General features: G+C 38.7%; 1 protein-coding gene across 1 annotated transcript in view; it reads right to left on the bottom strand.

The window, feature by feature from the left end:
* The window catches only part of LOC144643432 (huntingtin-like), a 49164-nt gene that overhangs the window by 22622 nt on the left and 11441 nt on the right, over positions 1-15101 (bottom strand). The window contains exons 16-34 of the mRNA XM_078502686.1: positions 14679-14742; positions 14285-14385; positions 13227-13303; positions 12653-12777; positions 12162-12422; positions 11742-11914; positions 11256-11316; positions 10430-10780; positions 9788-9895; positions 9603-9680; positions 8933-9180; positions 8268-8343; positions 7588-7752; positions 5911-5966; positions 5477-5640; positions 4757-4893; positions 4258-4371; positions 3591-3710; positions 2223-2384 (exon numbers count right to left, since the gene is read on the bottom strand). Coding sequence (XP_078358812.1) covers positions 2223-2384; positions 3591-3710; positions 4258-4371; positions 4757-4893; positions 5477-5640; positions 5911-5966; positions 7588-7752; positions 8268-8343; positions 8933-9180; positions 9603-9680; positions 9788-9895; positions 10430-10780; positions 11256-11316; positions 11742-11914; positions 12162-12422; positions 12653-12777; positions 13227-13303; positions 14285-14385; positions 14679-14742 — 2641 coding nt within the window. The remainder of the gene's footprint in view (positions 1-2222; positions 2385-3590; positions 3711-4257; positions 4372-4756; positions 4894-5476; positions 5641-5910; positions 5967-7587; positions 7753-8267; positions 8344-8932; positions 9181-9602; positions 9681-9787; positions 9896-10429; positions 10781-11255; positions 11317-11741; positions 11915-12161; positions 12423-12652; positions 12778-13226; positions 13304-14284; positions 14386-14678; positions 14743-15101) is intronic.

Here is a 15101-nt window from a genome sequence, read left to right on the forward strand (position 1 = left end):
CTTGCGTTTATTTTTAGGTTTTGTTTGTTTTCTTAGTGATAAAAGCGATCACACGAGATTCCCACCATTCTAGTCATATTAGTCAATCAGATAATAGCTACCATTTCGTGAGAACAATTATATTTTGTCATACAGAAAGGGGAAAGCATGTCTAAACAGGACGCCGTACAGAACTGTAGGTATTCGACCGACAATATTCAGGAAAACCTTTTTTGCCTTTCCATTTATTAGATCCGATAATGTATAGACCGATAGTCGAACCAGTTGCCCACTTAGTTCATTATTGACTAGCTAGCTGGGAAGTAAATTGTGTGATAAACTAGTTCAAAACAACTTCCTTCTAACCAGACCGTGCTTTCTTCACGCTATATGAAGTATCGCTTGGGTGTTTATTCGTGACCGCTTAGCCTGTGTGTGATAATGAAGGAGTGTATGATTTTTTAATTCTTATAACCCTCTCCGAATAAAGTGAGGAAAATGTCACTCAGCCGGTCAATGTTTTTGTAACGCCAAAGCTACAACAGCGAAGAACGTATTTTCTCGCTATTTTCGGCCGGCCCGCGGACTGGCAGAGAAATAGAACTGATCGCAGTCGTAAAAGGAAAGATTGTTTGACACGTGATCGCGCCGCAAAAAATATTACTCAAAACGAATCTCACTTAGAGACCGAGCGGCCCGACCGACCTGACGACATCCCGAACCGCCAACTAATGAACTCCCTACCCCGAGAAATAAGATCGACCGCCACGCGAAAAAGCGCGAGCAACATAAAAGGCTTCGATAAAAGTATTGTAGCGTGAAGAGATGACACATTATTAACGTCAAAAAAAACTCGAGACCTCCCAAACCACAAAACCCCCGACGACAGCAAGAGAGACGGGAATGTTGACGCCCAAACCAGGGGAAACAAACGCCACAGTGACAAAGAGCAAAAATTTCTTCACGTCCTTAATTTTTATTGTGCCACAAGGTCACCCCCAAGTAAGGCCGACCAAAGAAAGACACACAGCCAGGAAATAAAGAAAACACGAACAAGAAATCACACTCGACGCGGCGAACACTCCCAAACCGCAAAAAGACGCGCGACGCGACCGGATTCCACCCGCTCAGGCGTCAAGGCCCGCCCCGGCAAGTAGATGCCGTTCACCCCCACCCACGAACCCGCCATGCTCGTCCCAGACGAGCGCACGAACAGTACTCTCTGCTCCTGAGTCAGGTGCCCTCCGGTAGACAGCCAGCGAAGGACGGGTCTGTCCTTGCTGACACTAAAATGCTTCAAGCAGAAAACGTCATCTCTGCGTGCGGCCACTCCTAACCACAGTGATAAACCAGCGGAGTGCGACGTAAAAAAACCGGCGGCGACACAAAGAGGAGGGAACGCGCCCGAGCGCGGCGGCAGCCCCCGGAAAGGAAAGCGAGACACCCAGAGCGCAAACCCGCCCGCCCGCCAGCGAGAAATGAGGAGATCAGGGGCGGGAGAGGATTTTTGGGTGGTGTTTGCTAAGGGGAGAGGCGGGGGAGGGAAGGGATTGTAGATGGATCGGAGAAGAATGGCGGAGGAGTTGTCGGGGCTGACTCTTTTTAATAAAATTAAAAAATTAATTAAATTTAATTAAATAAATAAAATAAAAAAGTCAGCCCGACAACTCCCCCGAATGTGTCATGCAAATGGCTCTCTGAACCCTGTTCGATTCACCACTTCTATTGTTTTTGTTTTTATTCTTTTCACACCCTCCTTGATATATTTCCAACCACGCGCTTTATCTTTTTACATTCGTCAAGGCTAAGTAAATGCCGAAGCTCATATTTTTTCTTACTTTTTAAACCAGAGAACGCTATTTTACACTTTTAATATTACTGAAATTAACCAGCAAACTGAGTTCTGCATAATGACATATAGTTTAGGGGTATACCTACTATAAATGGAAAAACTCATTTTTTGATTTTTTTTTAAATTTTAACCCATTTCTTTCAAAGCTATAACTCTCTTCTTATTTCTTTATTTGTTTTATGAAATTTTCTGATCAACACCTTTCAAATGGTGTATCAAAGTTTGGTCCAAAAAAATTTTTGGACAAAAGTAGCCCTCTGAAGGTATTGTGTAACCTTAATTTACGAAAAAAAAAGACCATTTGCCTTAGGGGCCGGGATAAAGGGTTAATGTCAAAACCCCATGGTAAAGAAGGTCGTGAAGATAACTGCTTGAGAGACATCACACCTACCTCTATGGGTAACAGAGGTTTGTCAATCATGTTGACACACTTGGGTCTAAATCCCGATTGGTCAATTCTTGACAACAGTATATCTTCTGTAACTTGTGCCATGAGAGTTTGTAACACAACAAGTATGGTAGCCAACCAACGACTGAATGCTGCCGGCTCAGTCTAAAAAAGAGTAGATGGACAGCAAAAAGGCAAAAATAATTAATATTATGTTTACCACAAACTAAATGGTTTGAACGGTTAATAAGCAGTTATTTGTCTGGTGTAATCGTCCGGCTCAGTGAGGGTAGTTCAGAAAATGGCATTACAGTGGAACCCCGATATAACGATCCTCGATATAACGATATTCTCGATATAACGATGAAAATTCTATGTCCCAGCAAAAGTTACAGTAAAATGTATGGGACGGGCCCGATATAACGATCTTCGATATAACGATATTCCCGATATAACGATGAGAATTTAGCGGACCGAACGATCCCCCGATATAACGATATTATCAGTACACAGTCACTTTTATTTGCAAAACATCAAATTAATGCAGTAACATACGGTACGAGTCATCTCTCGTTAAAAACAGCTTTGTACGATGATAAACGAAAACGATACTTGTTCTCCCATCAAAATTTTCTCTTTATCCTCCCATCAATAAAAAGTACTTGTTAGGTTTACCCCGATATAACGATAGTTTAGGATATCATATCGGGAGCGATATACGATTCTTCGATATAACGATTTTTACTGCTCCCTGGCATATCGTTATATCGGGGTTCCACTGTATTTGGTGACTGACCTTTCAATGACCTGAGCGTCAGGTCAAGACTTCTAAAGACTTGACTTTAGAGTCAAGAAAAAGTTGTTTGTCAGTCACTGATGTTTAATGTCTGGTTCTTCAAAACTGATTGGTCAGTTTTGAGGTGATGTTATTCGATGTTGAGACTTGTGTTGTCACTGATAACGAACTATGCACGAGTGTTATAAAATTACGTCATTGCATAATCACATAACATCACAAAATGACCAATCCGTTTCAAGGACCACATTACTTCTAAAGTGGTACAGACTGGCAGATGCGTGTGGTATCCCGCCATCTTTCTTCACAAGAAAAACACTTTCAAATAAATTTCAAGAAACGAGAGTTAACTTAAAAGGCTATGGCAGCATGTAACAAACAATGCAAACAAGTCATTCATAGACTAAGAAACCTCGTTTTGAAAGCTAAATTTAACTTAAAATAATAATTAAACTAAAATTAACGATAACTGTGCACAAGTCTTACCACCTGTCAGCTGGAAGGAAAAAACTGTCCAAAGAACCAGGCTTAACTGTCTCAATATGTCAGTCCATGCCTTTCTTTTCGAAACTTACCTGATCTATACTGGAAAACAACACTCTCAGCAGCACGTCTATGGGCCATAATGATCCAGGAGCAACAGCAGCAAACACAGCTTGAAGCATCTCAATACCATACTCTGATTCCACATGGACCTACAGAATTACAACGTAAATTATTAAAAACTAGCAATGGTACATTGCAATTCCTGAGTTTTGATTGGTTAACAGGCAATGGTATATGAGCTCATACACCATTGACCACAAATATGATAGCCGATACGCGTCAACAAAAACAGCAGGGGAGCTCAAATATTGCAAAGTTTTGGGAGTTTTATAAACAATTAATCATTCCACTCACGCTTGTTGGATTTTAGATCGTTATAGCCAACTCGCGCTACCGTGCCTCATTGGCTATCTACCATCTCATATCCAACACACGCTCGTGGAATAATTGTTAATTATAACCATCTGGTCAAACGTACCACTCCAAGCCTGGCTGTTTAAAACCGGTCTTATCTGCTTGTTTGTTTGTTTGTTTGTTTAAAATTGTGTCACTGTGCACTTCAAAGCTCAATTCTACGTTATTAAAACTGGCGATATTTTAACTCAAGTTACCGGTACAGACGCATCAAAGTTATAAAAGAAGAAACAATGTCAGTCATCATTTACAATTAGAAGTTCTAAAAATTAACGTTTTTACCTTTTGATTTGCAAGAAGAGGAATAAGTAGACCTATAACTTGTCCCGACATGTTTTTCCACTTGACTTCCGCTCTCTGGTAGCAGTTAAGAACAGTAACCAACATCTCCAGCACCTATATATGGCAATATCCATGTCAAATAAAAGACTGTTAACAGTCGTGCGTTGATCAGTACTTATTTATATTATCTTTGAATAACACTGAACATCTGACTCACTGACAAAGGGAATGAGAAACTGATTGAGTGACTGTCTGTCTGTCTGTCCGTCCGTCCGTCCGTCCGTCCGTCTGTCTGTCTGTCTGTCTCTCTGTCTGTCTACCTGTCTGTCTGACAGTCTGCCTGTCTGTCTGACAGTCTGCCTGTCTGTCTCTCTGTCAGCTTTTCCTTGTAAGGTGGATTGACTGACTGACTGACTGCGACTGACTGACTGACTGACTGACTGACTGACTGACTGACTGACTGACTGACTGACTGACTGACTGACTGACTGAATCCTACCTCGGGATAATGAACCAGACGAAGTAGCATAGACACCACAACTTCTCGTTGAGTTTCCAGATCTTCTCCAATGTCACTTTTACCAGCAGCTCGCAATACAAACAAGTCGTGGATTATTGGTTGTAAAGCTGGAATACCTACAAAGATAATAAACCCCATTTTTAGAGTCTCAGTAAATTGGATTTTTGAGAAGTAAAGAGTTAAAGGTAAAACTTTCAAAAGTCCATTCAAGTAGTCTTTAAAACCCAAATGATGATGCTCAGACTTAAAAGGGACTGTTTTCACAATAAAGATCGCTATTTTAAAGAAGAGTTCCAAAATTGCTCTTTAAAAATATCTGGTTTGTAGCCAGGCATATTGATTTTTAATTTTTTTTGATAAAATTTGCCTGTTTAAAATTTTTTAGTTTCTCCCCTTTTTTTATATATATATAAAACGGCGCCCTGTTTATTAGAATACAAAAAAAAATATATAAAAAAAAAAAAATTGTAAAAAAAAAGGGGGGTGAAAATAAAAAAAAAAAATAAAAAAAATAAAATAAGGGGGGGCAAGCAAAAAAAAAAATATAAGCTCCTTCCTAACTTGCAAACTGCTGGGTCGTCTTTTGAGAGGAAAAGTTTTAGAGATGAGTTATGGGTTGGACCTATGTGCCTATCACTTCAGTACCTGGAGGATCTCAAAGAAAGTGGTGGTGAAACACAGAAGAGTATGTGATCATACCATGCGTTTGAGCTGGTTGCCCTCCTGCCATAATTCCATCACAAAGCTGAATGATTCTTGGCATTCCCACGATGGCTTTAGCTTGATTGAACTTGGGCTGAAAGCACTCGTATGACAATAACACAAGAAACTGGAAGATATGTGGAAGGAATGTGTCACAGGATCTGTTGGAAAAAATAAAAAGAGAGGTGCTTTGAGTTATGACAGTAAATCAAAATCAATAAGTTATCTCAATTCACTGAAGACTTTACAAGATACCTTCAGTCTATTAAATACTTGTCAAGAGCACAGTCTATAACTGGATGTTTAATGTTTGCAAGTCAAAATATTTAAATGGCAATCTGGAAGAAGTGCCCTATCATATCAACAATTTGAAATGTTGCAATTTTAATGAAAATTATTTTTATCAATGAAATTATGGGAAGAATACTCACTTGATCTGTCCTGCGTCAATATATTCAAACTGTTTCTGAACATAGCTGATGAACACCTGTGTAAATCAAACCACCAGCTACTAATTTAATACTTGAATATCAATATACAAATTCCCATTACTGGTTTTTATACATTTCATCTAGTATTTGTTGGAAAAATAACTCAGTTTAAAATATATTTATTTAAATTTTTAACTAGAAATATGTGTGTTGCAGAACTTTGCAAATGAGAAGCTTTCAATTCTGCTAACAGTCTGTCACTATGGATATTTTCAAATAATCTCAGGATTGCTAATCCGTTTTATCAGTCATATTCACTTTCTGTCCGTTTTCTGTCTTCAGAATATATTCAGTTTGTCAAAGTCTGTAACGGCAAAAAGGAAAACACCTGGAGGAATTAAATGAAGGCCCTAAATGTTGGGGATTCATTAAGATTTTCAGTAGGACGGCAAAAGGTTAGTGCACCTAGGCAATAAAGTATCTATATAACGTCCCGTGGTAGAGATCGTGAAAGCAGACAGGCAAAGTTCTGTTCACAGAAGGTCAACTTCCTCAGTGCCTGGCCATTAATGAAACCCCTGTAAATCATTTTTTTGTGTGCAGTCTTAGCTGGATTTCCAGTGACGCGTATTTTTTACGTGCGTTTACGTGCGTGAAAAAATTAGAGAAAGTATGAACGACTTGCGTACGCATTTACACAAGTCGCAACATCTCTAACTTTTCACGCACGTAAACGCACGTAAAAATCTCGATGATTTGGTAAGTGCAGAATGCAATATGGAACAATTGAAAGTATGATGTTTTATATATGTTCGTGTTTATTTGCTTTATTTTACTTTCGGAAAAACTGTTCACAGGCTACTTGTATTCTTTCCCAGGTGTTCCTTACACTAATCTTTGCAAACGTAACACGAACTTTTTTCGTTTTAACAAATCTTTTTCTTCTTAAAATGCGATAACATGAAACTTTTGTTTTTTTTTTTTTGTTCGATACATTTGTTTAATTTAATTAAGTTACGGTTTAGACTGCACGAAAGACGATTCTCAAAAACTAAAGAAACAAATCTAATCAAAAAACATATTTTTCGACAGGTTTTTAAAACGCAGTTCAGCTAGGATATTTGTTTCCTGGTTATCAGGTGTTCACGTCGAAAATCCCGGTGCAAGTTTTTGCATACCTAATTACGAAAACGCTGTGAAAGTCTCAAAATCTAATTTAATTAATTTGCGGTTTTTACTTGGCGCCAAGAAGTCTGCGGGAAGCCTACCGCAAACACGCAATACAAGCGATGTTCATGATAGTTCCAGAAAACAACGTAGACTAATCTGCGCATGCGTTTGGTGTAAATTACGTTGAGTAGTACCACAAGGAGAGCAAAGGGTTTTCTGAAACAAATATATACGTTTGAGATCTTCATATGAAAGTAACGTAGATGTGCTCCAGGTTTTACCTAGGGGTACGGTCAGGTGCTCCCCACCCCCACCCCCTTCACAAGGAATAATTAATTAATTGATATTAATTAATTAATTGACTATTAAAGTTTACACCATAGCGCTTTAGGGGATTAGGGGTTTAGGGGTTTAGCGGACGACAGCCCCAACAAACCATCACAATAGTGCATTCTGCACTAAAAAGCGTCAGTGGATATCCACCTTTAAAACATGTTTTCATCTCACCTGATCAGCATCCAGTAACGAGTAGTTAACTCTGAGTTTTATGAGCTGAGCCAGCAGACTCAACACCTGCTGTTGTAAGATGACATTACTGGACATGGTGTACTCCTTCAAGGCACGGATCACTAGCGGCTCAAACCAGCGGATGAATGAATGAATAGGAGATTGCTATATGGAAAAGAACAATATAAAATTATTACACTGTCCAAAGGAAAGTCTTGAATCACTGATGGTGAATCCAGAACAACTTGGCCAACTCCCAGGCTTTTTTTTTTTCAAATTCATCACTTGTAATCTATTTCAACGACCGCAATCGTTGATGCTTTTCTGCCTTCTTCCTTTAGTTGACAGTTAATAAGCTCTCATTTTCAGGTTTCCTTTGGTTGAAAGGTCATTTTGTACACTGTTTAAATTTCTATTTAATCTTCCCCTTACGTTATACAGTTGCATGTCTGGTTTACTAAGTCAGTTTGCAAAAAACAGTAATGGGAAAGGGATGGAAACAAAGGCGGATTAAATAACATACATGGGACAGAAAATGTGAAAATATCATGGAAACTTTCTTGCCTACTATAAAAACGTTTCCGAGCACAGGGCAGATAGGCATGGGTTCTAAAAAGACAAAATAATGATAAGTAGATCCATTTTACCTCTTTCTTTTTTTTTTTTTTTTTTTTAACTACCTTGTCCAGTTTGACAGCTGGTCGAACAGTAGTAACAGCTTTTTTCCTGAGCTTTTTAATAAACACTCCAATACCTCTACAGAAAAAAAAAAAAAAAAAAAAAAAATTAATGAACTTTGTTAAACACGTATACAAGGCAATGCCAGTGGCTGTGGTGACTATCGTGCTTACTGTCAGAAACACGGGGCGACTTATGGAACACCATAACAAGCTGGTGATGATTAAGGTGCTGAATATAACGACATTATTGATTCATAGATGAGTTTTGTGTATGACCAATGGCCGTTTTCACACGAGGAGACGGACAAATCGTCCAGACGGACAAGTTGTCTGGCGATTTGTTCGTCTAGTGTGAATTTAAGACGGCTTTTAGATGACTTGTCCGTCCACACGACCAAGTCGTCCTCAAAAAATCGTCTTCCTAGACGGCCAAATTGACGGACAAATTTAGACGACTTTTACGTCCAAAAACTGTCCGTCCCGTTTTCACACTAAGATGATTTGTCCGTCTCAGACAATTTGTCCGTCTAGACGATTTGTCCGTCTCAGACGATTTGTCCGTCTCAGACGATTTTTCTGTCTGCGATTTCCCCGTCTCTAGTGTGAAAACAGCCAAAGATTTGATCTTACAGGAAAAACAATTTAGTGAAAAAAAAATCATTTACCCCAAAGCTTCTGATTCTTTTCCTTTTTCTTTAACCTCTTCCTTGAGTTTCAACTTCTCTAGGGTCTGTGTAATAAGCGCCAATGGATGAACAAAGCAGGAGTGGTAAAGGCTTTCATGCAAGGTCTGTAACTGATCAGTTTGCTCTGGCACTGTCACGTGACTATCAGCCAAGCAGGGAGGCACCAAGGGACTCTGGATCAGCTCTGGTTGGCTTAGGGCATTGATACCAAACATTGCACGCAAAAGCTGTAAAAGACATAAAGACTCAATAAGGGCATGATGTAACCTTATTTGCAGTAAGAGTGAAACTAAGAATTTGCCACAAATAAAACTCGAATATAAAATGTAGTTTACAAACTATTTAGGTCCTTACAGCCCCCACTTCGCTGTTTGTAAAATTGGGCAATCTGATACCCGCCATACATTTTGTACAAGTGATGTGTTTTGTCCAATAAGAGTGCACAGAAAATAATCAGTGGCTTATAATAAGTACTATTTCCAAAGGATGGGATGTTTGTTACCTCGATTGTAAAAGTACTGCTATATATATTTGGGTATAAAAGCCCACTGTGAGACAGTGCAAAGTGCTTTCCCAAAAACAAAATACAAGGTTATTGGCCAACTCTCATTGAACAACTAATGCTAAAATTAATAGCTTATATGTATACCTGTTGCACACATAAGAACGTCTTTCTTGCGTCCAATTTTACACAAACTTGTAAATAGCCAAGTATTTCTTCCACATGCTGAAACAAAAAAGCATCCTCATTACAAGGGACTAAGCAACAACAAAACAAAACAAAACCAAAAGCAATACCCACTGGATTTTAATCGTCTCACTCAAATGACAAACCTTTCCAATATCCGCAAATGCAGTGACTTCAAGAAGAAGAGATAAAGCATCCAAAGTTGCCCCTAAGAACTGACAAAACTTGTCCTGAGCTGGATCCATCAGGGTTACCTATTGAAGATAATTTGTATTGCAAATGTGCGCGTCAGTTTAGTAGATAAATGATGTTGTTGTTGACAACGAAAGAAATGCAACAATAAATTAGATAAAGTAGAAAGACCCACTTGTAAATAACTTGAAGAATAAAATTGTGGGTTTCTTTTTAAAATTTTGAAAAAGCACCTCAGATGTGCCAAGCATGGCAAACAAAATTGATACATGCTTATTAAAATGGGCCGTAATTAGCTAGACAGCGACTAACCTATACATACATGCACATATCACAAATTAGGTTGATAACAGGGAAATTATTTTAGAACGTTTTGTCAGTAAACTGGTGGATAGTTCAATGTCTGTGTGAGTGAATTCGTCCAAGCATGCAAGCATCCATTCATAGCTGAGTACATGCCTATGTATGTGCATGCATTTGCTTGGCATACATGCATGCTGACTTATCAAGTTAAGATTATTTGTTTCTTCACTAGCATTACATAAAATAATGTCAAATAAAATTAATGGTGACACATTGTACAGTTTGACTTTTACCTGATTGTTGGCATAAGCTCCTTTGATGATCTCATATAATTTCATATAGTGAGGCAAATGGTGAAACATGCCAATGCTGCTCTTGGGAGGTGGGCTCTGGGTGTTTTGCTCAGACTCTGTAGGTTGTGCACCACCCCCTTGGGTCTTAGATGGTGATACAGGTTTTTCTGATGAAGTGGCTTGATGCAGATCCGCTTCAGAGAGAGCCCGCTTACTCTTGGTCAGCAGTCTCTTAGGAACAGCTGTAGCAGAACTGGAGCCAAGGGTGGAGGGAGGAGGGGTCTGGGGAGCAGCCACACCGGGAATGGCAGCTGATTGCTGTTTGTCTTTATTCTGGCCTGGGAACGAGATCTGCAATAGAACAAACATGCAAACAGAAAAGAAGCTAGTTAATACAGTGTAAGGATGTGGAAATAAGTCGCCTGCATAGGAAGTATTTTGGCCAAAATGCAGGAACACTTGCTATGGAGGCTTGGGAATAAGTAAAATCACCAAACACCAGAAAGACTTCAAAATCCTTTACTGAAATTTGGCATTTGACATTTTGTTTTGACCTTCTAGACATCTTGAAGCCTTAATACAATTTTAACAAGACTCTTAAGGGAGATGCTTCCAGTTTGTTTGTTAGAAAGGTTTCTAACATACAGATACGCTTTTTGCACATGTTTGTTACATTGTGAAGTCCTTCAAGAGTTTTAAATCACAGCCAAATTTGAGGAGTCGTGTGACCAGAACAGAAAAGACATAGCTCTTATTTTGATACAGTCTAGTAATCTTATGTAACATGGATGTTAAAAAATTTAATTATAGTTGCTATTTACTGTACCTTAAAGGAATGAGCACCAGGGGTTGTGTTCTCAACAACATGAGAACAAATGTTCAATAACCTAAAAATTTCAAAGATAAAAAATTAAATATTTTATCTTGTCTAAAAACTAAAACACGCAGCTGTAGTGTGCTGTACAGTGCCTACTGGTTTGTGTGCTGGAGGTCAGACTTAGAAGTCCGGCATTCGAGCCCTGGCTATTGTGTGTTCTACACGTGATAACAATTATGTGATTACAATGTGTGTCTGGAAAAATAACACATGGCAGAATGACTGCCTTTGTCCCAATGGACATGTTAAATCGAGAACATAACGTAAGTCCTCTCCTGTCCAGATGTACTTGCCTCTTGCCCTCCTGCCCACAATCGCTGAAACCCCTGATATCAACATACAAATTCTTCTTTAAGGTCTCCACACACTTATTTAACCCTTGGTTTGGAGATTAAGAGGAATACACTGCTAGTGCTGAGAAGTAGAGAGCCTAACCTTGCCAAATGAAGTACTAATTTTTCTGCCTGAGGTGCTAAGGCACTATCAGTGAATACACTCCAGTGTTCGGCAGAACTGATAGGCTCATCCGAGGGACCTTGCTCAGAATGCACCTTGAGTGAAACCTGGACACCACTGCAGCCTGCACCAAACAAGATGTTCCCTGCAATCTGTGTGAAATATAGCATGAATAATTCGCACTTTACATGTTGTACACCACTATTTTTTTGTGTGTCTTGGTGTTATGCTCACAAGTTTTAGAAACACTTATAGAGTGCAGGGCTCACTTTGTTCAAAGGGTGGTTAATGCTATCCGCTGGATAAATCGCTACCCAGTGGAGTAGCATGTTTCGTTAGCAGTAATTTTATCCACTGTAATTGTAATTTACCTGACACAAACTTGTCACTGAAACTTACTTGTAGTAACTGCTGATGTGCAAAAAGATCATAAGCCAGCCATGAGGATGTCATACTGCCCACTGCAACTGACAATGGCCCTCCTCCCCCTGTACAAGCAGCACTGGGACTAGAAGGTCTGGAGGGTGCACTGAATGGCCCTATGGGGTGGGTGGGTAGAGGACTTCTACAGGAAAGCAACACACTACAGCTCCAAGCACCAGGGTAGTTTGCAACAGGGAATGTCTCTGTCAATAGTGATAGAACATGAATGCATCCAAGCTGTTGAGATATAAAGAACTTCACGTCAACTAACCAGGCTTATAAGGCAGGGCTTCTACCAAACATATAGAGCTTTGCTTTAACAGAACCTGGGTACCACAGGTGACTTACTTTTGTCTTTCTGCAACTTGTATAACTTTGCAATCATTAAAAGCTTTTAAGAGCTGGGCAATTTCCTGGTGCTTAGTCAACTACATTTTTAAACAAGTGCTAAATAGATACTACCGTACCATACATGTCCGTGATGTTGCGTGATTAAGCTTGGCTGTGATGAGTGACACAGCTCTTGAAAGGTTAGCGTCAATAAGTGACTGGGTATAGGCCTTACACTGGGATTCTTGAATATAGAGACCATCTGGAATATAAAGTAACACCGGCAAATTAATAATTATTATTAAATGCATTGATAACATATGCACTTTAAGGCTTGTGGCATATATTTAGTCACTTTGTTTTTTATTATAGAGAAAATTTTCTTCAAGTCAAAGGAAATCTTACTCGTCTTTTACAAAGGTAATATTATTTCCTAAACCAAACAGGAAAGAGGATTGTGCAGACAAAAAAGATGGACAACGGGTGATATAATTGAAAAAAAAAATTGAGGTAATTCTCCCCAGATTCACAAACTGTGAGACATAGCTTCTACAAAATTATTAATAATGTTTCAATTTCAAGAAGATCAAACCAAGATACAATGTGTACAAGTAACAACCTCAGACAAATAACACAGGTCCTGTTACAATAAGAAGAACTCACTAGTATTAAGAATCAACCATTGACAATTACAGCATATAAGAAACTTACTGATTTGACTCAGAGCAGCAGAAATGACTACGGCTTGTTTGTCATTGTTCAGTGAATAAAAGAGTTGTGGAACCATACTAGAGAATAAAGACAAGGTATTCTTAAAACAACTAGCAAATCACATGAATGCCTTCAGTTCAGTAACTTTTTTTGTCCTCAAGGGTATTCAATACCCCACTTTTTCACTCCAATACCCTGATACCCCCAGCCCCCAGTTTGTCCTAATGCACATGTATGGTGGTGTTCTACTCTCACCCCCACATCTTACATTCTGTCTTATCACATCCAGCACCTGTAAAATTGACCAGTTCTACCTCCTCCAGCCTGTAGATCTTATTTCAGGGAAATATCATAGCATAAGGGTCCACTGCTTGTTTTTCTTTTCAAAATATTTTGTTTATAAGTTGTCTGCATCTTGAATAAATTCATGTTACGTTTGGGTTATGTTACGTAATGTTACATTCTCTTTACATTATGTTATGTAATGTTACATAGTAGTACTAGTACTTCCTACTCCATGACCTACTGTCTTAATTTAGGAGTCTGTATGGGCTCAAGCATGACCAGGTTCCTGCCTCACCCCATCCAGACCCTGGTTATTCAAAGGATGGACATTTGCTACTCATGGAATAAATCACTAGCTCTTTTTGTCCACAGCGGATAGTGTTAACCATCACTTGAACTAAAGGTAGGTAAATGGGTGCTGACAAATTGCTGGGACAGCCTGCAGAAAAAGGGCGGGATAACCTGCAATGCACAAGCATCCCATTGAGGGGGAGTTGCAATCCTTCTAACCATTCCTTATTATATGAATTTTTTTTTTTTAATGGTTTATTGCAAACAAAAAAGGAAAAGAAAAAGACGGCTACATACAATGTTGTTACTTACAGAACTGAAACTTAAAATACAATACAGATACTTAATAAAATAACAGTTACGGTACTTACTTATATATATGGAATGGTATCAGGTTTGACCTTCCCCTTCTCTAAGGATTGCAATTGACTTAAGAATGTTTTTCACCCTCTTTTTCTAATACATGTCCATTTCAGCCATACCTGGCAAAACACTTGGCAGCTGCCTGTCTTACTCGTGAGTCATCATCTTCCAGCAAGTGTAGCACCACATTGTTTACCAGATCTTCTTGTAAATTAGTTTTCTGTAAATGCAACATTTGTAACAAAAGAAGTCAGTCTACTAAACAAAGTAAAACTGACAAGTCATTACTTCTAAGCTAAACTTATAATTATTTTTCAACTTTTAGAAACTATACCCAGTAACTGAGAACCTTATTATAATTAATGAGAAGTAAATGATTGTATAAAAATTCCTCATTTTGATTTAAGGAATTTTGATTTCTTTATTAATATTTTATGTATAAATTCTTTTCTGAACTGTTTATAAGAGTTAATTTATCTTTATAAAAAATATAGCAAATTACATTTAACTTACAAACAATCTTTGCAACCCAGAATCCTGGTGGTGTTCAAACTTGTTTCTTAAAAATGTCAAGAGCCTGAAAAGAGATACACGAAATAAATCATCACTGCTGAAGGTGGCTCAACATTTGGTTAGCACATTGTACTCCCAATCAAGCAGCCTGGGCACAGGGTAATGTCTCACACACAGGAGTATAAATTGTCAGGTAAGGAAAGCCAAGGTAAAGTCTACGTTTGAGCCTACATGTAGTGGCCCATTAGGCCAGAGCTTATCCCAATTTCTATAACTTGAAGAGACTAAAAGTATTTCTACTCCCCCTTAGATGAGATGCTAGTCCATCACAGGGTTTACCCAGCTTTAAATTCACCAGTATCCATTTATACACCTGGCTGGAGAGAGGCAATATGAATAAAGTTCCTTGCCCAAGAACACAGT

The sequence above is a fragment of the Oculina patagonica genome, chromosome 2, assembly GCF_052425735.1.
Source record: "Oculina patagonica isolate OP01 chromosome 2, crgOcupat, whole genome shotgun sequence".
Classification (NCBI taxonomy): Eukaryota; Metazoa; Cnidaria; class Anthozoa; order Scleractinia; family Oculinidae; genus Oculina; species Oculina patagonica.